The 24,842-nt window shown below is 36.1% G+C and overlaps 1 protein-coding gene across 1 annotated transcript in view; it reads left to right on the top strand.

Moving 5' to 3' along the window:
* The first annotated feature begins 1,665 nt into the window (after positions 1-1,665).
* Positions 1,666-24,842, top strand: part of CFAP47 (cilia and flagella associated protein 47) — a 206,610-nt gene continuing 183,433 nt past the window's right edge. The window contains exons 1-9 of the mRNA XM_058658984.1: positions 1,666-1,924; positions 9,099-9,250; positions 13,549-13,664; positions 14,984-15,122; positions 17,385-17,613; positions 18,067-18,227; positions 20,194-20,321; positions 22,766-23,001; positions 24,280-24,469. Of these exons, the coding sequence (XP_058514967.1) occupies positions 1,715-1,924; positions 9,099-9,250; positions 13,549-13,664; positions 14,984-15,122; positions 17,385-17,613; positions 18,067-18,227; positions 20,194-20,321; positions 22,766-23,001; positions 24,280-24,469 (1,561 nt within the window). The 5' untranslated portion in view covers positions 1,666-1,714. The remainder of the gene's footprint in view (positions 1,925-9,098; positions 9,251-13,548; positions 13,665-14,983; positions 15,123-17,384; positions 17,614-18,066; positions 18,228-20,193; positions 20,322-22,765; positions 23,002-24,279; positions 24,470-24,842) is intronic.

The following is a 24,842-nucleotide window of genomic DNA, read 5'->3' as shown; positions in this document are numbered from 1 at the left end:
TAGCCACTATGCCACCGCGCTGGACCCTCCCTATTTATCTTAACCTCAACGTCTCTGTAAGACTCTAGTTCATCATTCATTATAATAAAGAGTATTAACTTTATTTATAAAACATAAATTATTCCACTTTGACCATTTTCTTAGACTTTCACATGCGTCCTTGCCAACAATACTGTGAAACTCTGAATAAAGATGAACAGAAACACTTCACACATTTGATCCATAGCATGTAACAATATTTTCTATGAATTCTCCAGATAGTACATATATTAACGATTAATATTTTAATTTAACATTATGTAAAATATCATTTCATTATAGGTTACTGGAAAAAACATTAAAACAATTGCGTACTCATGTATCGTTGAAAATGTTGGCTAGGGCCTGGCAGCGTGGCCTAGCTGCTAAAGCCCTTGCCTTGAACGCCCCGGGATCCCATATGGGCGCCGGTTCTAATCCCGGCAGCTCCACTTCCCATCCAGCTCCCTGCTTGTGGCCTGGGAAGGCAGTCGAGGACGGCCCAAAGCTTTGGGACCCTGAACCCGTGTGGGAGACCCAGAAGAGGTTCCTGGTTCCCGGCATCGGATCGGCGCATATCGGCCCTTTGCGGCTCACTTGGGGAGTGAATCATCGGACGGAAGATCTTCCTCTCTGTCTCTCCTCTCTGTATATCTGACTTTGTAATAAAAATAAAATCTTTAAAAAAAAAAAAAAACGAAAATGTTGGCTAAAGACACACACGTCAATAAAAAAAAAAATCCATATGGCCATTATCCAACAATAGAAATTGGAAATTTGAACGCAAAACATATGATGCAGATGTTGAAATACACGTAACATGTATGTTGTTTGGTCAATTTTTAATATTTAATATTATCTAATGGATATTTTGTATGTAAACGCACACAGGTCTATATAGCATTCATTATATTATATTTCATTCATGCCTCCTGATTATTCATATTAGCCCAATATTATGGTTTTGTAGTATTCTGCAGAATGCTGCCCTGCCTGAGGGCCACCGAGCAGAAACCTGGAAAGCTCTGACTCTATTTCCCCTGAATTCCTCCCTTTTCCGTTATGCCTTGTTTTTGCTGACGTAATAAGCGGACTTAATAGACACCCCCACCACACCATTTCAAACACACACACACCAAAGTCATTACTTTGTAAAGCGAGGTCCTCGGCTAAGATAAAGTGCTTCTGAGGTTGGGCTGCCCAACCCCGTTTTCCAGTTAGTATTCTGATAACATCTACCAGGCCTCAGTTATCGTCCCTCTTGCCTTCCCTTCTTTCATTCCTTCCTTCCTTATTTTTTTCTCTGAAGATTTGTCTGAAAGTGTTACATAGCAAGAATTTTCCAGTTACGTTTCACTTTCCGAATGTACTTACCCAGAGCCAGGAGCTGCTTCAGAGCCTTACACATGGATGTAGGGGCCCGAGGACCTGGGTCATCCTCTGAGGCTTTCTCAGACATGTTAGCAGCGAGCTCGGTGGGAAGAAGGCCAGCTGGGATTCGAACCCACAAGCACGAGGCCCTGGTTCACTGCGTCAGGTCGCGCGTCCCTTCACCCGGAAGGCAAAGCCAAAGTGGGCGTGGCCAAAGTGTGTTGTTCTCGCGAGACGAGATTTGAGACAGAAGGTTGCGGGTCGCCGCGGCGTTCATTGTCCACACTAGTTCCTGGTGGGTGAGGCAGAGTACGGTCGGCCTGCCATGCACAGGGCAAGTATGGACATACAGAGGGCCTCCCTTGTCCCTCCAGACCCAGAGAGTCTGAAAAGGGAACTTCAGCTACAGGTCATCCCAACTGAATTAAAGTTTCTTGACACTTCGGCCGGGAAGGTGTACCGGCTTCCCATTATGCTGCACAACCTTGGCCGGACCAACCAGAAGATACGCTTTCAGGAGCCACTTAAGCCACAGGTGACACACTGAAGGATGTGGGGAACAGAATCTCCACAACTGGGCTCGGGGGAGAGGGAGCGGGTTTCTCAGAAAGCCTAACGACCCTGGTACTTAATTTCTTCTGGGAGGGAGCAGGGGAAGGATGGTACGCGTGCTTTGTGATTTAGACAGGTGGGGTGCCTCTGCCCTCTGCTGTGTCTTCCTTTGTTTTGTTGTTTTCCCTTTTGTTAGAAGTGGGGAGATGAGTAGCACAAGGTGAAGAAAAGCTCATATGGAACTTTCCTGTTTCCTCATCCTATGTTTGGAAATAAGGGTTTCCAGGATCATCTGTGACAACCCCAAATATCTTCCTGAATCTGTAGTTCCTTAACTAAAATGAGAACAAATGGTTGTTAACCAGCCATGAAGTGTATCGTAACTGCATCACTGTAGGATTAGTAGAAAGATTTATTATTTTATGTTTTACCAACTATTTTTTGAGCACCTACTATGTAAACATCAATAGATGTGAGGAATACCAGGACGTTTATACCTTGGCTTGATAGGACTTGAACTCTTAATGAGGGCATTTATTACGGGTCTGATCCTCATCAAAAGAATGTTTTTAGTTGCTGAACTTACCTTACAACTTTAAAACTTTTTATTCTGTCATTTTATGGTTCTGTGTATGAATGGACGGAAATTAATTAGTTCATTACAACCTGTTCTCAGGGACACTTTTAATTTAGGAACTATGATATGTAAGCAGCAAATGAAGTTTCCTGAGGCGATATTGCTAATGCTAAATTGCATTGAACACAGCTAGAATAATATGTGCAGAAATAAAACAATGTCATAGTATTTTAATATTTAAATTACAGATTTATATATGTACATAGAAAAGACTGGTAATGATTAATAGGGCAATGAATAAAGAAATTTCATGTTTTGTTTTCTGCTTTTAAAAAAATAATGTACTATGCCTGTACCAAAGTGCACACACATCAGAAGTAAAGCTTGACAAATGCACACATGGAAACACATCAAGGAAGCTGCATTGTGCATCAAATCAGAAAATAAATGTCACCATTCTCCCTGCCCTGCAGTTCCTGGAGTGATTCCGCCGTGGAAGTCAGCACTATTTTGATTTAGAACACTAGAGGCTACTGTTACCTGTTCATGACTGTCATATAAGTGAAATGATTTTGTTTTTGAATTCTTTTACAAAAGGTTCTTTTTTCCTTTTGATTTTTTTATAAAAAGGTTTCTAACTGTTCTTTACTTGCAAAAGACCTTTTATTCTCCTGGGTAACTGTAAAACTAGGGGAAAATCTATTATTTTGCTGCTTTATCAAGTATGTGATGAATAATTTCATGTCTATCTGAAAACGTTTTCTTTTGCAGTTCAAACTGTCAGAAATTAAAGCAAGTATACAGAAATTCCTGGATGTGTAAAAACACTATTTTATGGATATCCACAGCACACCTGTATATATGATTTCAGTAGGATAAGAAAAAAATAATAGTTTGGTTTGTAGTTAGGGTTGAATGGGAAAAGAAACAGACTACAAATCTTGACCGTGATAAGACAATTGCTAAATATCTTCACTTAATTAGAAACCAATATCATTGTGAAGTCTTCTATGTTGAAAGACCTTGATATACAGTCTTAATCCTTTATTGGCATAAGGGGAATCAAGGCAAAATGGATTTTAAAAAGTTCATCAGTTATCTTGCAGGAAGTAAAAAGTAAACAGGAGCGACCATGTTAGGATATTGTCATCATCATTATTCTAAGTAATTAGAATATTCTTTTTTTTTTTAAAGATTTATTCATTTTATTACAGCCAGATATACAGAGAGGAGGAGAGACAGAGAGGAAGATCTTCCGTCCGATGATTCACTCCCAAGTGAGCCGCAACGGCCAGTGCTGCGCCGATCCGGAGCCAGGAACCTGGAACCTCTTCTGGGTCTCCCACGTGGGTTTAGGGTCCCAATGCATTGGGCTGTCCTCGACTGCTTTCCCAGGCCACAAGCAGGGAGCTGGATGGGAAGTGGAGCTGCCGGGATTAGAACCGGCGCCCATATGGGATCCCGGGGCTTTCAAGGCAAGGACTTTAGCCGCTAGGCCACGCTGCCGGGCCCTAGAATATTATTCTTTTATAAAATTTATTTTTTATTTGAAAGGTAGAGAGGAGACAGAGACATCTTCCATCTGGTAGTTTGTGCCCCAAATGGTTGCAAAGGCCGGAGCTGAGCAGATCTAAAGCCAGGAGTTTGGAGCTTCTTTCTAGTCTCCCATGAGAGACCCAAGGACTTGAGCCATCCTCTGTTGCTTTGCCAGGTCGTAAGTAGGGAGCTACATCAAAAGTGGAAGATGCAGGACATGAATTGTTGGCCCTATAGGATGCCAGCACTGCAGGCTGAAACTTAGCGTGCTATGCCACAGCACAGGCTTCTAAATGAATTATTCTTTTAGCATAAAACAATGCACTGCTGCGCTACTTCCCAGTGGAGATTTGTTCATTACGTAGTATACATAGCCAAACTAGGATGGCTGCAACATCAGGAGTTGATAGAATCTTATGGAACCACCATGTTATATATGGTACATCATGGACCAAAACATTATGTGACACTTGACTGATTTCTTTTTCCCCTCTGCCTCAAAAACCTGCATTAATCATATGTATTAAGTACCTACTACATTTGATCTTAGCCAAAAGGCCGAGAAGCAATATTATTAAGCACCTACTGTGTTTGATGTGCACCATTTATAAAATCTGCTATGGGTTGATGGTAGAAAATTATGGAGATACAGTTGTTATATGCAAGGAAGGTGGAGCCAAGAGTCCTATGCTGGATTTCCAGTGCCATTCTTCAGGCTTGCCAACACTATCCATCCAATTGTGTTTTTTTTTTAAAGATTTATTTTATTTTTATTACAAAGTCAGATATACTGAGAGGAGGAGAGATAGAGAGGAAGCGGAGCTGCCGGGATTAGAACCAGCGGCCATATGGGATCAAGGCGAGGACCTCAGCCACTAGGCCACGCTGCTGAGCCCCATCCAATTGTGTTTTGCAGATTGATGTGTTCCCCACTTTGGTGATGCCACTCTCAATCATAATTTCTGTCTCTGAAAGCCCAGCCTCGTTTAACTTTTCAATTCATATTTTCATCCTATTGACCTGCTAGAATCACCACTTTCAAATCCCATCTATCTCTTAAGGTTAACATTTTCTCTGACAAGTTTTATCATGTTACTCCAAACTATTTCTGCCTTACTTAATACCAGTTTATCTGCAGACTTTTCTTATACTTTGGATTTGTGCTCCTGATGACTCTTGGTAGAAAATTAGTTTTGCCTAAAACATCAGTTCATAAAATGGCTAAAAGTAGTGTAGAAATCACCTGTCATTAGAATCCCTGAATAATTGATTTCAGCATAGCCAATATTATTATTGATTGAGAACTCTTTGCTCAGTGGGTCTTATGTATTAACTGTCTTTTGGAAAGCTGTTTTGCTAATTTTTGCTTATGTTCGTGTCTGAGAAATTCCCACACCGATTCTGATCACCTCATTTGTTTCTTCTTCATTGTACGCATCCCTCTTCTAATGGAAGCACAACTACACATCTTTCACAAATTTTTAATCTACTTAAATCTGCATCATTCACACAGCACTCGTGGGGTATGTAGCCTGCTTCCTTAAGAGAGATCATATATTCCAGGCAGAGACACTTTCCAGTTTCTTTGGTATTGGCTTTCACATTTCCTTTTTCTCCTCTGGTTTCATTAACTTAGGTCTTCTTTTTTTAGATTAGTTAGGTCAATGTCTTACCAATTTTGTATATTTTTTCAAAACCAAACTTTTCATTTCACTGATTTTTTTAATAGATTTTAATTATTGATATTCTATTTAGTTCTCAGTTTTTCAATTAGTTCTTAATATTAGTTTTGGATTTGGTTTGTTCTTGTTTTTCTAGCTCCTTGAGATGTATTGTTATATTATTTGATGCCTTTCCACTTTTTTGATATATGTACTTATTGTTAAAAACTTTCATCTTGACAATACGTTTTTTTTTGTATCCCTTAAATTTTGATATGTAGAATTTTATTTTTCATTTCTTTCAATTTTTTTTAAGATTTACTTTTTTTGGAAAGGCAGGTTTGCAGAGAGAAGCAGAGACAAAGAGAATGATCTTCCATCTGCTGGTTCACAGAGCGCTGCAATGAGCAGAACCGAGACAGTCTGAAGCCAGAAGCCAAGAACCTCCACCTTTCCTCCACATGGTGCAGGGTCCTAGGGTTTGGGACATCCTCCATTGCTTCCCCAGGGTATAAGCAGGCAGCTAGATGGGAAGTGGAACAGCTGGGTCACAAACTGGCACTTGTATGGAATCCTGGCACATGCAAGGCAAAGATTTAGCCACTGAGCCATCAGGCCAGGCCCTGAAGGAGTTTTAAATTTTCATGTTGACTTTTTCTATGACTCACTTTTCATTCAGAAACAAAACCATGCATTTATATATTTTCTAGAGTTTCTTTTATACTAATTCTCACCTTCTTTCCTTTGCTGTCAGAAAAGATCTATGATATGACTTCAAACTTTGAAAAAATTTATTGAGACTTGTTTTATGGCATATTATATGATCTATCCTAGAGAATGTTCCATGCACTAGAAAAAAGGATTTGTATTCTGCAGCTGTGTGATGACATAGTCTATAGATACTTATTAGGTCCATTTGATTTATAATGTAGACTAGCTGTGTTGTTTATTTTTTTTAAGCTGTGTTGTTGCTTTGTTGATATTTTGTCATGCATGATCAGTCCATTGGTGAAAGTGGGGTATTGAAGCCCACAATTATTATTGTATTAGAGCTTATGTCTGCCTTTATATCCACCAGCATTTGTAGTATAAAATGTGGTGCGTATACATTTACTATAGTCACATCTTCTTGCAAATTGATCTCAGTAATTATCTAATGATCTTCTTTGTCTCTTTTAACAGCTTTTTTTCTAAAGTCTGTTTTGTCTGATGTAGCCTTCTCACTGTTCACTTTTGATTTCTATATGATTAGAATATTTTTTCCATTTTTTCACTTTCAGTATGTGTATTTTTTTTAATCTGTGAAGTGTGTGTCTTGTAGGCAGTAAAAAGATTGCTCTTTTTTCTTTTTTATCCATTCAAGCACTCTATACCTTTTAATTGAAGAATTTAGTTCACTTATATTCAAGGTTATTATTAATAAGCAATGACTTAGCCCAGCCGTTTTCCTATAAATATCTCCATTGTTTGTTTTGAATCTCCTTTGTTCTTTTATTGCAGAATTTCTGCTTTTACATTCTTTAATGATGTTGATTATCTTTCTCTGTTTCTATGTTTAGTATATCAAGTATCATTTTGTAAATCTGGCTGAGTGGTGGCAGATTATTAGTTTTTGCTTGTCTTTATTTCACCTTCATTTGTGAATGAGGGCTTCTCTGGTAAGATATTCTAGGTTTGCAGTTTTTTTGTTTTGTTTTGTTTTACTGTATCTTTCCATTTTTTCCTAGCCTATAGATTTTCTGTTGAGAATTGTGATGTCAATTTGAGACAGTTCCTTTAAATGTTATCTGGTATTGCTCTTTTAGAAATGTTAAGATATTTATGTTCTATTTTTCAAGTTTGACTATAATGTGTTGTGAACATGCTTATTTGTGGGTTCTATGTACTTTCTGAATTTGTAGCCCATTTCTCCAAATTTGGACATTTTCTGTTATTACACTGAATGAATTTTCTCAGCCATCAGAAATTCCTAAGACTTACGTCTTTGGTCACTTAATGGTATATCATACATCCTGAACACTATTCTTTCTATTTCCTCTGCCTCCTCCTGCTTCCTCTTTTCCTTCTCTCTCCTTTTCCTTCTCCTCCTCCTCTTCACTCATTCATTCTTCTTCTTCTGACTTTGATCCTGGTTAAGACTGTATTCTATACTGGATATTATTTCTTCTATACTGGATATTATACTGGATATATACTGGATATTATTTCTTCTGTCTTATCAACTCTGTTATAGCTTTTCACTGCTTTTTTCATTTGACTTGTTGAATACTTCATTTCTATATTTCTATCTCTGCATAATTTAATATCCATGTCACGAACTGATTTTCTTTTTCATTTGTTTTTCTGTGTTTAGTACCTTCACAATAGCTCTTTTTAACTCTTTTTCAAGCATGTCATCAGTTCCTCCATTGTCATAATCAATGTTAACATTTTATTGTATTTCTTTTAGGGAGTCATTACCTTCATTGCTCATTTTTGTGTGTATGTTTCTATGTTGATTTTTGTGTTTCTGGAGAATCTGATGTTACTATCTTCTCTGGGGATTTTTTTTTTTGAAAAAAAAAACATTATTTAAGAATGTTTTTGGAATTGTGCCTTGGGGCTCAGAGAAATTGAGTTACTTAAAAAAAAAAATTGAGTTACCTGTATAATGATGGGTCAGGGAGCTCTGGACACCGTCTATGGATAGGGCCGAGTCCATGGTGACACCTAGAATGGATGTGTTGGAGTGTTTCTAGCTGCAGACAGTGTTGAGAGTGATGTTGGAGCTAGTTAGTGTGTTCACAGTTCCAATCCTTTTCCATGCTATGGCAAACCAACTGATTCACAGCTTAGAATGACTTCATGGTGATAGTATGCCTCACCATCACAGTTGCGTGAATGGTACAGATCAACCAAGTCACTCCACAATGCATACCTTACCTTTCCCAAAATATGTCTTCAGCATTTAGGTATCTGCCATCAGATTGAGCAGGTACATGGGACCCCAACCATAAGCAGCAAACCTATTAATTAGAGGACCTGCACCCAGAACTCCCATAGTCACAGGGTACAAGAATCTGCGTTCTGTTCTGCAGGCTGCCCTATCCCTAACCCCAGGGTCCTCTGGCAGCAGTGGTGCTCTCAGCTGTTTCCTGAGTCAGGACGGTGTTCAAGTGTTACTCTACCACAGAAAATTGAGACTGAAGCCAGTGGGAACCATGGAATTATCTCTCACTCAAGGTGCCAATGGAGGGAACTGTGGCCGCCTCCTCTCAATTTACCTAGATAAGATGATATTTCCCAGCCCAAAACGACTTGTTTTAATAACATACAGTCTTATCTACAATATTTTCTTATAAGAAATCAAGATGTATAATTGAAACCTTTCTCTCCCCTTGAAGTTCAAACTGATTTTGAACAGTCTGGACAAAGAACTTGCATCTGGCCTTCAGATGACAGCTACGGTGGAATATCATCCGGATAAAAATATAGACATTTCTGATCAACTACATATTACAATAGGAAATAAAACAATAACAATTCCTCTGATTGGGTATGTATATGTTATATATCATGGTGACATTTTGAACACTTTTTTCAAGAAAAAAAGTCAAAGTAATGTTCTGTATGTTTTTTTTTACTTGTATCTACAGTTCCATTACAATTGAATCCAAAGGACAAATTTTTAGAATATTATAGTATTTGTAACAAATGAAAATATTGTTCTTTTTCTCTTGAGTAAGATAACTTAGAAGCATTGCACAATTATTTCGCACTATACATTTCAAGTATTATGTTAACTTCCCTATGTTTTAAATGAAGGATATGTTTGGCTTCAAAAAAATAAAATACCACTATTTTGTGTTTGGGTGAAAAATAGGATGGTAATGTGAGAATAATATGAAACAAGTGAATGTCTTAGAAATTTATTGAGACAGGGGCTCGGCAGCGTGGCCTAGTGGCTAAGGTCCTCGCCTTGATCCCATATGGCCGCTGGTTCTAATCCCGCCGGCTCCACTTCCTCTCTATCTCTCCTCCTCTCAGTATATCTGACTTTGTAATAAAAATAAAAAAATAAATCTTTAAAAACAAAAAAGAAATTTATTGAGACGAATTATTCATTTGAACAGGATGAATGATGATTCATTTGAGTTTTTTTATAGTAAGAAAAAAATACACATTTCTGTTTATAGTGAAATTGATTATTAAAATTAAAGTCAAAATTTATATTCATATATATATATAAATTTATAAAATATATGTGCTTTGCTTACCTCAGGAAAAAAATTGTTTTGCTGATGCTATTATTTTCTCTATTTGTCCATCACCTACGGAATTAATATTGGAATATTTCTGCTTATTACATGGTACACTAACCATATGCCTTTTTATAATTTCTCCCATGTCATTCCATTTATGTAACCTTATTCAAATCTGCAATTATTTTGGCTGTGTTAAGAGTTTCTAATTTTCCTTTTTGTCACTCATGTGTTGGTTACTCAGTGGCACATTTTTTCATGTTGCTGTAATTTGTTGTTGATATTGTTGTTGTGGCTGTTTTAACTCATACTAGTTGTTGACCTGGTTTTCTGGCTTCTCAGTTATGGAAATGAACAGTGATGGAGTACTGGGGTCTATCATATACAGATGTGGGGGTATAATGCAACATTCATCCCTGCTTCCAGACAAAAGATAGATTCCCAATGAAACTGTTGGACATGTGTAGACAATGGGATGCTGGACTGCCTGGCATTGTCTGTACCAGCAATGTCGGGGCACACTTAAGTAAGAGACTAATATAATTATGACTCCTTATGAAGGACTACACTATTGTAGTAAAATGGGAGAAAATCTGTCGGAGGTGGGAGTTTGGGGGGGGACTCCCAGCCTATACGAAATTGTACCACATAATTCAGAATTTGAAATAAAAATATATTTTAAAAAGTTTCTAATATGTTAGACCATAAACTCTACATAGGAATCAAACAGTTGACTCCATGATAGGGGAGAAATAAGCACATTACACATATTCAATATGCATTTAGAATTGTTACTAGAGCTATTTTTTTGGTGCATTTTACACTTGAAACATCCATGACTGACACTGAAATTTACTTTCTAAAAAAATCAGATATGCAGAGAAGAATTTAAAGTGTTTAAACAGAAATTTTGTCTTATTCCCAGAATGTGTGCCCTTTCTCATCTATTCTCACTTTTTACAGCACTCTTTATTTGTGATGGGCAGTACTGAAGGAAGAAATAGTTGTGGGAGGTGGGCAGGGAGTTGATGGTATGTCATTCTGAAGAAAATTCGGATGATTAAAGATTCACATGCATTTTTAAGAAAGGAAACAGATCCTTTGTGAGTTTGCCCCAGCAGTAATATTTTGCAAAAGCTACAGACTAAGATTGACATTGATACCATCCAGTAATTTTATTAAGATTGCCACAAGTTTAGCTAGATGTGTGTGTGTGTGTGTGTGTGTGTATGTTTATGTGAGTCCACATGTCAATGTTGTTGAATTTTCATGTATTATTAAATTCTATATACTTTTATCAGTTAAGTATATTCTTGTATACACCATCATAGTTAAGACGCATAACACTCCAGTGTCACCTGTTACTTTGTTGTAGCTGCATGTGTCTCCCTTCTGCCTTAAATCTATCAACTCTAAACTGTGGGAGTTGATTATCTGCTTCCCATCTCTGATACCTTATCTTCTCAAATGCATTGTAGAAATTGAATCATAATAGGTCACCTGTTAAAATTGGTTTTTATTTTGTACTTTGAAGAATAATGAGAATCTTTACATCTACCTCCCTGCCTCATGCACACTGACACCCAGGTAGCTATCATCTATGTATCTGTCATCTTTCATCATCTTTAATCATTATCTTCAGTTGCATATATATATATATATATATATAAAAAGAGGTCCTTTCAAATTTTTAAAGTTTTTTTTTTATTTTTAAAATTTTTAGTCAGATATACAGAGAAGAGGAGAGACAGAGAGGAAGATCTTCCATCCGATGATTCACTCCCCAACAGAGCCAGGAGCCAGGAGCTTCTTCCAGGTCTCCCAAACAGGTGCAGGGTCCCAAAACCTTGGGCTGTCCTCGACTGCATTCCCAGGCCACAAGCAGGGAGGTGAATGGGAAGCTGGGCTGCCGGGAATAGAACCGGCATCCATATGGGATCCCAGGCCTGCAAGGCGAGGGCTTTAACCACAACGCTATTGCGCCGGGCCCTCTAATTTTAAAGGGGAATTGATACTATGAAAAAACTGTACATGAATTTAAAACTTTTTGTGCTAAAATAAACTTGTTTTAATTTTGTTTTCCACGAACTTTATGAAATACCCTTCTTTTTTTTTTTTTTTTAAGATTTATTTATTTTTATTGCAAAGTCAGATGTACAGAGAGGAGGAGAGACAGAGAGGAAGATCTTCCGTCCGATGATTCACTCCCCAAGTGAGCCGCAACGGCCAGTGCTGCGCCGATCCAATGCCGAGAACCAGGAACCTCTTCCGGGTCTCCCACATGGGTGCAGGGTCCCAAAGCCTTGGCTGTCCTCCACTGCTTTCCCAGGCCACAAGCAGGGAGCTGGATGGGAAGTGGAGCTGCTGGGATTAGAACCAGCGCCCATATGGGATCCCGAGGCGTTCAAGGCGAGGACTTTAGCCACTAGGCCACGCCGCTGGGCCCTGAAATACCCTTCTAGACAAAAGTATACATGGTGTTTGTTTGTCCAAGTAGTATTAAAATTCATTTATGCTTCCAGCCAGAAATAATAACTTGAAAAAAATGGGAGTAGAGATACATAGTACAATGTATCTTCATTTCTCCAGTGATAATCTCCATTTCTACTCCCACATGAAAAATGGACTCCCAATTAAACTATTAAATACATCTTGACTATAGGATGTTAGACTAGCTAGGATTGTCTATAGCTACAATGTGACGATGCACCTAAATAACAGAATGATGGATTTGTGACTGTTTTTGAAGTACTATGCAGTAAGTTTATAAGAATAATTCTTTGAAGCTTAGGAAAATAAGCTAGTCTCTCCAACATCAAATTCAGATGATTTAAGTTTTTTTGAATTCTTGACTTTTCATTTGTAATATAGAAATGATAATGACATTTCCATAGGTTCTGAGAAATTTTTAGTAACAGACATAATAATATACTGGGAAGTAGTCTGTAAACTATTAATTACTCTCTACATATAAAATGGATGTACCCTTTGAGAAGTACATAAAAGATGATAAAGGATTCTTTAAAAACATGTATGATAACAGATGCTATAATATGTTACAGTGTATCCTTCAAACTAAGAAAATATATGAAAGGTGAATTGTATTATATTTTTACATAGATTTGTTTTAGATACCAAATAGTGCGGTATTGTAGCATTATCTTTAAATCCTTCAGATTCTGCATCATTCAATCCTTTATTTTTTTAAATTCATCATTAATTTTTAAAGAGTATGGAAAGAGGTTAATGTTTAGATGGCGATTCCAAGAAAACTCCATGTTCTAATGGATACAAATGTATAGATAAATAGGAAGCATTTCAAAGTACATATTGAAGAAAAAGTACGTATTTACTCAGCTGCATAAAGTAAGATTTCCTTGTTAAAAATGTGTCTCATAGTTTTTCTTTCATGTGTTTGTTTCATAATTCTTTTGATCAGAAAATTTATCATCAACATTTCTATAAGGAGACAGCGCTATCTTTTAAGGACTTAAAAGAAAAGTGCCTATAGATATGTTTCTCTGTAGATTTTATTATGACATTTTCATAGTTTCTGAAATTAATTACATGGTTCTCATTTCTCCTTCCCTAGGTTAACTCCAACCTGTCAGTTGGAAGTTCAGTCTGAAGTTCATTTTGGCACATTGGTTGCAAATAGTAAAGTATATACTAAAGAGATTAATATCTTCAACCGTGGCAGAGCTGCAGGTAAATACTTTCTATACACTCACAATTTTAGAAGAAATAGTATTATTTAAAATGTATAATGCCATGTAATTCATAGATTCTCTGACTCATCAAAACTTTCTACTCTGGAAGTAAGTCAAAACCCAAGGGAATTTGAAAGTGTAACTGCAAAGTAGTCACATGAACCTATCTTGCTCATGATCCTGATTAACACAGTTTGAGTCTCAGAAGACTGGTGTTCTCCTTGAGGTTAAATGTAATATGGCATCACAGAAGTGGGAATCCTTGGGAGTCTTTTATTAGGGAGTGGAGCCTGGTGCATCTTGTTGGCGTTACACTCAATGAAACTTTAGAAAACAAAGGAAGAAAAAAATGCCATAGATATGTGATATTTTGTTTTCTATAGCATCCTAGTAAACTACAGACTCTAGTCACCCTGGCTTTATCTTATAGATGCTTTAAATCAAAATTCTCCTTCATAGATAATCTATGAAGTTTTGTGGGGGAGGCAATGGGCAACATAAATATGTGTCCTTCATCCAATATCTCTGTTACTTCTCTCGAGAAAGTAGAAAAACCAAATTCAAAAAGCACACAGACTTGTGCAAAGCACTATTCTTGTCATTCATAGTTGTAGGTAACATTACATCTCATTTGCTCTCTGAGAGTTTATCATTGTACAAGTCAATTTATTTTACATGATTTATTAACAACATTTTTTATGTCAATGCTATCTTCTTGGGAAGAAAAAACAAAAAAACAAAACAACATTTTAATTTTTCTGTGGCCCTCCTTCATTATTGTAAATTGAGAGGTGATTAATAACCTCAGGTTCTGGAGTGATGTTGGCCAGGAGCCAAATCTAGCCTGTACCTTTTACTAGCTAAGAGATTCTGAACAAAGAATTTATTCTTTACTAAATATTCATGCTTCACATGTTAGAGAAAAATATAATTTCTTCCTCCTTGAATAAAATGTTGAACACTGATTATTGTTAGAGTTACTATTTTTTCTGCCACATCTCTTCTATTTCCTTTTGTGTACTGCTGTCCTGTACATATATGGTGCTTTAAATCTAAGTGTTCTAAGTTTTGCTCACTAGATTTCCTTCCCTCCTCCCTCCCATACTGTCCCCTTTCCTATTATTCATTGAGTGTCACTGTTAGGGTTCTTGGTAAATCAGGAACCTGGCTAAATCTTTGGCATCTGTCTTTTACACAATGATTGGTGTTATTCTTAATCAGAACAGGCATTCTGCAATGTAGATTTGTCTTTCACTAAAAGTATGAATTCAAAATCATAATAATATAAATATAGCTTATTAACTTTGTTCTCTTTAGGTAAATTTAACATACAATACAATGGAGAATTACCCATCGTTATCCTTCCAACCATTGGCATCGTGCAGCCTAAGTCATCAATGACTATCAAAGTTGATTTCTGTGCAGATAAGGCCAGAAATGTAGATGAAATTGCAATGTGAGTGTGTACTGTTTTTGTTAACTCTGATATGAATTTCCATGTTTTTATGTTTCATATTCCATGTGCATTTTTGCTACCTTCTTCGTTCTTTCATTCAAAATTAATTGATTCTCTGTTTGCCAAACACTGGGGTCTTAGAAAAGGGAAGAACAGGATGATGGCATATGGGTACACATACCGCGTGCAAGGGGGTATTATTAATAATGTATGAAAACAGTGATTTCTGCTAGATCAGGTAACAGAATTGGACTTTTAGAGGTAAAAGGGCAATATTGTATCATTGAGGGAGACATGATACATGGTAGATGCAAAGAGACAGAGGTAAGGAATGATGGGGAATGAGCAGAAAAAATAGAAAGCACAGTATCCAGTAAGGGACATTGTAGGGCAGTGTTGTTGTTGTTGTATACCTCAGTTCATTAAAAGAATGTGCGATAAATATACTGTGTCAAAAGTATTTTAAAATTGAAATGGAATATATCAAAATCTGTCTTACATATTAAGGTTAAATGATGTGTTGTAAAACTGCTTTCAATTTTATCTCTGTATGTGTGTTCCTACTTTGCAATGTAAAATAAATTTCCTATTGAAGGTCACAGTCATAAATGTATTAGAAATTGTTGCAAATCCTAATGGTAGTAAAGTCTCAAGAAAGTTTTAACATTGGAATATCTTGAGTGGTTTACATTTCAGATAGTTCATGCATGTAATACTCTGCAAATCAGATTAGGGGAGTACAAAGATGGCATAAGCAGCCTGGCTGGAAATTGTAGCAGTGAAGCAATATGAAAATGATTAAGTCCTGAGTTAAGGTAAAAAATAGGAAAATTGGGGGAAGTGTGAAGACTGAAGATATATTAAGGAGGAGGTATAATTAGATTTGGTGACTGTAGTAAAGGAAGTTCAGAGAAGACACAGGTCTGTGTTGGGATTAATTTGCACTTTAGGATCCCTGGTGAAGCTAATTAGAGCCTATGAGATGTATGAGATGCATTTGTTTTGAGCCCTAGAATGAAATTTCATTTATGTGTTAAGTGGAGGATCATCAGTGTGTAAGTAGCGGATGAAACAAGTAAATGTTGATAGTAACTGTAAGGGAGGAGAGTAAAAAATGGAAGACTAGGAGAGAAGCATTACTGTGCAGTTTACAAAAGAGCCAAGTTTTAGAAAAATGGGAAGGACCTGAGTGGGTTAAAAGGTAAATCAAAAAAGAATATTTTAAAGGAAGTTTAAAAAAAAAGTAGAATAAACACATGGCATCAAGAGTGGCCAGGGTTACAGGATATACTATGAAATGAAAGCTTAGGTAGTTGTTTGGGGGAGGTGATTGTTTTTTGTATCTCTTGGGACTATATTGAAAATGTCACAGGAAGGATAAATTTAGGAAAGTCACTGAAAAACAGGATTGGAATTCATCTGAGAAGTGGTACTTTTTTTCTGAGAAGTAGTGTTTTATGGGAAGATACTTATTTCATCAGATATGGGTCTTTGCTGTGATGCCTTACACTGTTCAGAATTGAATCACTAGAAGGAGATTGGTTACTTAATTGGAAGGCACAATGAGTTAGGAAAAAAGCTCAAGGGGCTAATGGTATGGCATAGTATATAAATTTATGCCTGTGATCCTGGCATCCTTTAAGGGGTCTGTTTGGGTACTGGCTGTTTCACTTTTGATCCAGCTCTCTGCTGTGGCCTGGGAAAGTAATGGAGGATGGCCAAAGTCTTTTTGCCCTTGCACCCACATGGCTTCTGGCTTTGGATTGGCTCAGCTCTGGCCACTGCAGCCATCTGGGGAGTGAATCAGCAGATGAAGGAAGGTTCTCTCTCTCTCTGCCTCTCTATTTCTCTCTCAATCTCGCTTCTCTCTGTAACTGCTTTACAAATAGAAATAAATAATAAAAAACCCTCAAACTCATAAAACTAAAGTTAATCACTTGCGTCATTTATCTGGCATAATTAATGATATAGACATAGAATTGAATTCTTACTGAAGTCTCTTCATGAGACTGTTTTTCCAACTTTATGAATTTCTATAGATTATAAATTAGGTTACACAAATATTTCACTATGTAGTTTGAGACACTCTGAAGGACTTAATAACTTAATAACCACTTATATGAAGGAAATTACTGTCACTGCTGGATTTTAATTATGTGATTTTACAAAATTTCTGTTTATTCAGATTTATTATTATTAGAAGAAAGTAAATAGAATTCTTATTCAAATATATGAGTATATGTGTATAACATTATCTTGCAGACTGAATTTAGATCGTCGTCCTGCTGCAGTCTTAAATATCAAAGCTCATGTGGTTGAACAGATTATTGAATTGTTAAATATAAATGATGGCTCAAAGTTGGAATGTATACAATTTGGCTCTATTTTCTTTGGAACATCAAAAATAGAACATGCAGTTTTATTCAATAATAGTCCAGAACCCATAAATTGGGTGGCCATAATGCAAGATGACTCCGTTGGAGAAGAGTTGGTAAGTAAATAGGATGGCAGAGTTAGATCAACTATTATGCTCTCAAACACATGATGTTGAATCTTCAAAAAATCACTTTTAATAACCAACCACTTTCAATAACCACTAAGCTGTTTATTCTGAATGTATTTTAACGTTGGTAGATAAAATTTATTCCATGTATATCCAAAGGTAGTAAATAAAGCTAAAATTTATACTAAGACATTTGAGACAAGTAAGATAAGTCCTCCTTATGGATCAGTGGCTGATTGTTGGGGTTTCTCTTCTCATCAGTCTTTGAGTACCTCTTTAAAGTCTATGATTTGGTCAGATTCACTCATATGTGTACTTTTTATTGAAGCACAGATGTTCTCTAGTTTTTAGATTATGAAATTTCAGTAATTATTTTGCAATCTCTTCTTAAAATATTTTGGTTTGCCTGAACAGTCTTTTGTTTATGATTTTATGTTACAGGGTACAAATATTCTACAAAGAACCGATGTGGCTTTGAACAATCTCACCTACTTACGCAAAATAAAGGATATAGATGTTACAGATTTTATCTCCTGTGTTCCTAATGAAGGAAATTTACAACCTTATGAAAAGATTATAATTACACTTTGTTTCAGCCCAAAGTAAGCAAAATTTATCCCGTTGTGTATAAATTATTAATAGAAAGCCTATTCACCACATGTTATTCAGATTTGCTATAATATTGTCAGTAAAACTGCCAGAAGGCACATATTAGATGCTTCTTGTTATGGTTCAATGTATTTTTCATATGGTTAATATTTTGCAGTGTCTCTAAACTTGGTTCTAAACACTTAAATTAAACATTTCTATAGATCCTTTTGAAAATACGCTTTGATGAAGTGCAAGTTTGGAATTGTTTTGAATACTAGCCCCAAACCAACTTGTGGAGTCAACACCTTATTTGTCCCTGCAGGAATAGTCAGGTGCCTTCAGCACAAGATGTCTTTAAAAAGTTTATATTCAGCACTCAAACTTCTCTTCAATCCATTTTCTACAAACTTCTTGACGTACCCTGTTATATTCTAGATGACTCTGTATAAGATGTAGTTCTCCTGGCAATGCAAACTCCTTGCTGGCAGAATATTATGAATATTAAACTTACAGTACCTGCTGGGATCAACTAAACTTGATTGTAGCAATTTTGCCAAAATATTTTTATATATTTCTGTGTACTTGAGTTTGTTATTTAGTTTGATATTAAACTTCAAATATATAATAACACAAGGACACCTTGGTGTGTTGCAGCATGAATAAATGATCAATCAAACTGCAGATAGACTTATCTTTCCTGGAGGGTAATGCTTAATGTACTTTTGTACCAACAGTTAATTGTTTTGCTTAGTTATGTTTTCATTTATGAGGTTAATTAGTCAAGTAATTGTTCTATTCATGCAATCTATAATTGTCTTTTGAAAAATACATTTGTTTGCAAGAGGGAAAGAGAGGAGCGAGCACTGGCATCTACCGGTTCACTCCTCAGATGCCTGCAGTGGCTGGGATTGGGCAGTGCTGAAGCTAGAAGCTGGAAATTCAATCCAGACCTCCCAAATGGGATGCAGGGATTCATATAGTTGAGTCCTCAATACTGCCTCCCTGGGGTTTGAATTAGCATGAAACTAGAATCCTGAGCCAGAGTTGGAGTTGAACTCAGGTTCCCTAAGGTGGAACTTGGGCTTCACAACCAGTGTATTAACTGCTAGAGTTAAGTCCACCCCAACAACTGCCTTTGTAGTAACAGTTTCTTTCAGGAAGTTTTTTTTTTTTTTTTTGATGGACTTAAAATGTTTCATTTAATAGACAAGATTAGAATATTTCAGATATTCTTTTCCATGGCAGCATGTTAGTTATTTTATTTAAGCGTCTATCCTGAGCTCACTGGTACATGGTTTGAAGTTCTAAATGTATATTGAACCATCATTTGTATTCCTATTTAATATAAAAATTCAGTGTTTAGCAAACGTATTTGAGTGTCCATTGCGAGCAGAGCTGATTTACTGGTCAGGCAAGTAAAGATGTTCAAAAGGCATGCCAATAGTGTGAGTCATCTCTCTTTGATCATAACTCCCTTCTTCCTATCTTTCCCTCCCTTCTCTCCTTTGATAAGATTTAAGTATTACCAAATCTTGTTCTCTGAATTAATTCTTTTCCGTGAAGAAGAATGCATATGGTGATATGCACTTAGAGCACTTGGGGTAGACAAATATGTATGTACCTCAGTTGCTCCAGGGTTAAGATGGACTAACACAGAGAGTTGAATAGAGTCCCTTATCAGCAATGAATTTTGCTTTGAAAGAATCCTTTATGGAAAAAATTCCATTTGAGCTAGATCTTGATGACTTGGGATATTTAAATCACTCATATTGAGATGAACTGCTTTTCTGAGCTTTACACTCTGAAATTCTCTGGGAAAATCTCATTGTTAAGTAATGTTAGAAAATGGATCGGAGTTACATGTTTATCTCTTTTATTTACTTGCATAGATCTAAAGATTGAGTTGATGCTTTCCATTTAAGAGGTGACAAGATGTATCATCTCTGCTTTAAAAATAACTGACCATATTTTATGCAGGCTAATCATTGATGGCAAAAAGAATGTTGATCCTTCACACAGGCAGGACTATGCTGTCTTTTTGAGATTTGAGTTTGTAGGAAGTAAAGACGGATTTTTGAGAGATGATAACTATAAAATATTCAAAAGTAAGTACAAAATCATGAAATTAATAGCACCCTGAATAATTTAACATTTTGAATATAAGTATATGTAGAGGCAATTTAATAAAAGCATATAAATCGTTAAATGAAGATGCAAACATTCAACAGACATGTCATCTATAACGTACTAAAATGAAATCAACAATAGGATCATTTATACAATAATCATTTTAAATTTTATTTTATTATTTTTATTTGAAAGGCAAGTGCATCCACACACAGAAAGGGAGAGGGAGATGGGTAGTAGCAAGAGCACTGGGTAATTATCTGTTGCCTCCCAGGATATCTTAGTACGAAGCTAGATCAGAAGCTGAGTAGCTTGGACTCAAATAGGTACTCTGATATGGGATGCAAATGTCCCAAGAAATGACATAATAATCCATGCACTACAGTATTTGCCTCTGAATTTACAATTTTTAAATGCCAATAGATGAATATGATGTAGAGGTTAAAGAACGGGGAAAAGCTGTTTTTCTGGGCATGCCTAGCTTTTCTATTAAGGGATGATATAGGACAAATGATACATTTTATTTCTATCAGACTGTCAGCCATCTTAGACCTTACATATAGAAACAGTCAAAGAACAAGAGCTAGAGTTATGGTAAACAGGGTGAAAAACACCATAATAGAATTACGAAAAGATGTTTGGTAGGCCAAATGTCAAGAAGCATTATACTTTTTACATTCTCAGATAATATCAGGTTGATTGAGATGAGGAAATAGTGATAGAGCATTTGGAGTTCAGTTTAAAAAGACAGGTCAAAGAAGAAATAAAGAAATTACAGATGAGAGATCAATACAGAAAAAGGAGCTGCTGCAAAGAGGAGTAGGTGTTCCCTGGATGCTTCTGAAATTAAGAATCACAAAAATTTTCATGTCAGCACAAGTGACACATTAAGCAAAACTTAATTGTGTTCCTAGGGTAGAAATTCATTTTATTACTGTTACGGTCATAGTTTATGGCACTGAACTATTTCTGATGAACCTTACGTTCATATAATGGACATGTGTGTGGATCTCACAGGTTAATCTAGCTGGGGTAACTAAAGATATAGGTACTAGTTATGCCTTGAAGGTAATTTAGACTATAGAATTGGCCAATGAGAGCTTCAGTGAAGAAATGTGACCCCTCAGAGGCAGGGGTAGAGCGGGGCAATTGTTTCACTCAGTTGGAGCCTATACACAGTTCCTAGTTTATTTCTGATGCATCAAAACCTTCATGCTCTTATTCTTGCTCAGCTTATTTCTATTGTCCATTATTATTTCACTCATTTTTTTTTCCATGTACACCTGAATCTCGGCCCATTTCCCTAGTTCCTTTAGGGAACAATTTCTAGTACTATTAAATTCATCTTTCACTATATGCTGGGTTACCAACAGGAAGTCTATTGTGTTGGGGAAAAAATATAAAACCATGCTAAAAGATTTTGCTTTACCTCTATAACCACTAAGCCAAGTGATTCAAGATGTTTAACATTCTTACTGTATTCTTTCAGTTTCTCCCAATTCTGATGACTTACACACTTTCCATGCACTTCGCTAGCCTCCAATCTATACTCCTTCCTGTTCATTATGAGCTGTCACATTGAATGTTTAGTAGACATTTTCATTAGCACATTTTCTAGATATCTGAAACTAACATATCCAAGACAGAATTCCTGGTTTTCCACAGCATTTCACTCATACAGTCTTTTCTTCCTTAAGAACTGTAATTCTATCACTTCAGAATAAAGAGCTTAGTTTCATCCTTTATCATTAGTTCACTTTCCTGTACTTTATACAATTTATCAGTAAACTTTAACTTTACCAAATAATTTAGATACCTAAATTGTATCTATAAATTCCACAATGTTTTCACCACTTTTTCTGCTACTCTCCTGTAACCATATTTGCTTCCTCAGGATTTTTTTTTTTTTTTTGGATGTCAGGGAGTCCCCACCTTGGAATTTTTGTACCTGCTATTCACTTTGCCTAGAAGACACTTTTAACAGATTTCACATGATTTTTATTCTAGTTTCCCTTTAAATATTTGCTCAAATAACTCCCAATAGGAGACCTCTTTTTGAACATTTCTGCATAAAATAGCCTCCTCAAGACCTTGTGCTGCAGCTATCCTACTCTGCTTACCTTTACTCAGAACATTTATCTTTTTTGAAATGCTGTATGTTTTTTTACTTATAGGTTTATTATCAATGTCATCTTACTAGCATGTGAATTCCATGAGAGGGTGGTCTCTGATTAATGTATAGCTAAGGCCTAGAAGAGTACTTGGCATAGAGAAGGTACTTAGTAACGATTTTTTATATAAGAAGAATAAATAAGCTACTCAGTTCCTATATGCTCTTTCATATGACACTCTTTGGGCTAAGGAAATGTATTCTGGATTTGCCAAACACTTTTTCCATTCAGTAGATACCACCATTTTGCAGGTGATCGGTTTCAGAAAGTGGAATTAGCATTGACAGGCACAGGATTTCCTGTTGCTTTACACTTTGATCCAGCAAGAATCCTTGATTTTGAACCTTGTTTATTGGGTGAACATTCAGATATTCTCTGTGTTATGCAAAATCAATCCAAATTACTTCCTGTAAAGTACCTCTTTGAAAAAGTCGCGCATTTCAAAGTTGATCCAGAAAAGGGTAAGCTTGATCAAGGCTGTATTCAGGTAAGATCATTTTTTGCTTTCGCATTGTTTCAAAGATTTTAAGGCTTGCTTAAATGAAATGCAGAGGACTAAAACTACATTTGTTCTACCAAAATTTATGAATTGTATGTCTTCAGTAGTCTATCTACGAATACTTTTCTATTACTACTGATGTGGAATTCATAATGGTTTCTTATAAATTCTTTTCATAACATCAGGGAAAGCGTTTGTCACTGTAGGGAATTAAAAAATACAGAACAGCTCTAAACATACTTTAAAAAAGCAGATTTGTTTATTTCAAATACAGAGTTAGAGAGAGAGTGCTACTCTGTAAGTTTTTCAGCATATGTCTTGGTGTTCTGGCAGGCAGTTAACAGGTGTTTATCATTATCAAAGTCAGAAGGAGAGATTAGAACTCTCCCAAGTCTTTATTCAGCAAATAGAAAATCGTTCAAATATGTTTAATAATATCAGTTCCGTGAATGTGTCAGAGAATAGCATATGATTATCTTATTGTCTGATGTTTTTATTTTTATTTTATTTATTTTAATTTTATTTATTTATTTATCTATTTTTATTGGAAAGTCAGATATATAGAGAGGAGGAGAGACAGAGAGGAAGATCTACCATCCCCTGATTCACTCCCCAAGTGGCAACAATGGCTGGAACTGAGCTGATCCGATGCCAGGAGCCAGAAACCTCTTCTGTGTCTCCCAGGCGGGTGCAGGGTCCCAAGGCTTTGGGCCGTCCTCTACTGCTTTCCCAGGCCATAAGGAGGGAGCTGGATGGGAAGCAGAGCTGCTGGAATTAGAACCGGCGACCATATGGGATCCCGGTGCGTTCAAGGCGAGGACATTAGCTGCTGGGCTACCACGTGGGGTCCTTATTTTTGTATACTAATTTATTAAATCATTTTATTAACTTTTTAGCCTTAAATTATAATGCCACCTCAGATTGTTGTGATGTTCAACAGGGGCTGCATTTGTATCTATATTTATATTTACATCTGTATCTAATGTATATTTCTATATATTTTTTTAAAAGCTTGAGAAGGTTGTTTATACAGAAGGGTGTTTGAATCAATTCAAGGAAATACTTGACCTCATTAGGCTCTGCAGCTAGTTATCAAACCAAATAAATCAATAATAAATGAACAAATCAGTGCTTTGTGTTTGTAAAATACTTTCATATCACTGTGATACACTAGCTTTCCTTGAAATTTTGTATTTTTTCAGATTTGATTTTTTCTCTAGCACTACCATATTATTTTTCCTTTTTTTCTTTCCTTTTTTTTTTTAGAATATCAAGTGTTCATTTGTCCCACATCAGATCGGAATCTTTAAAGTGAAGCAGCCAATAGCAATTATTGGTCCAGTTGTAGATGAAAATTCAAAGACAATATCGATGAAAATTTTTCATCATATATATTTAGATTTCAGCAGCATTTGTAAAGCTTCCACAAAGAATGTAGTGATGAAAATGAATCCTGGTATGCTATTTTGTGATACTCATCTAATTTTGATGTTGTTGTTATAAATTTAGGGTTATTTTAACATGCTAAGATAATTCACTCATTTTCAACTTTTAGCATGGATAAAGTCATCTGGAAGGCTTGTTCAAACAGGTATCAGTGAACTACAGCTCAATATTAATTACTACAATGTCTATTTTGGAGTCTAATTATATTTGTTTCTACCGTAGCATCCAGAAGTTACTGATGCTGCCATTCTGAAGATTTTACATTGAATAGCACTGGCATCTTCACCTATTCAGTTTATTAAATACACTAATGGCTTTATACTTTATTTCTCTATTTCCTTACATGAGTTTATAGTACAATCTAGTTTTCATTCCATGGATTT

Source organism: Ochotona princeps, chromosome X (genome assembly GCF_030435755.1).
Source record: "Ochotona princeps isolate mOchPri1 chromosome X, mOchPri1.hap1, whole genome shotgun sequence".
Classification (NCBI taxonomy): domain Eukaryota; kingdom Metazoa; phylum Chordata; class Mammalia; order Lagomorpha; family Ochotonidae; genus Ochotona; species Ochotona princeps.
This window is presented reverse-complemented; position numbering and strand designations above follow the sequence as displayed.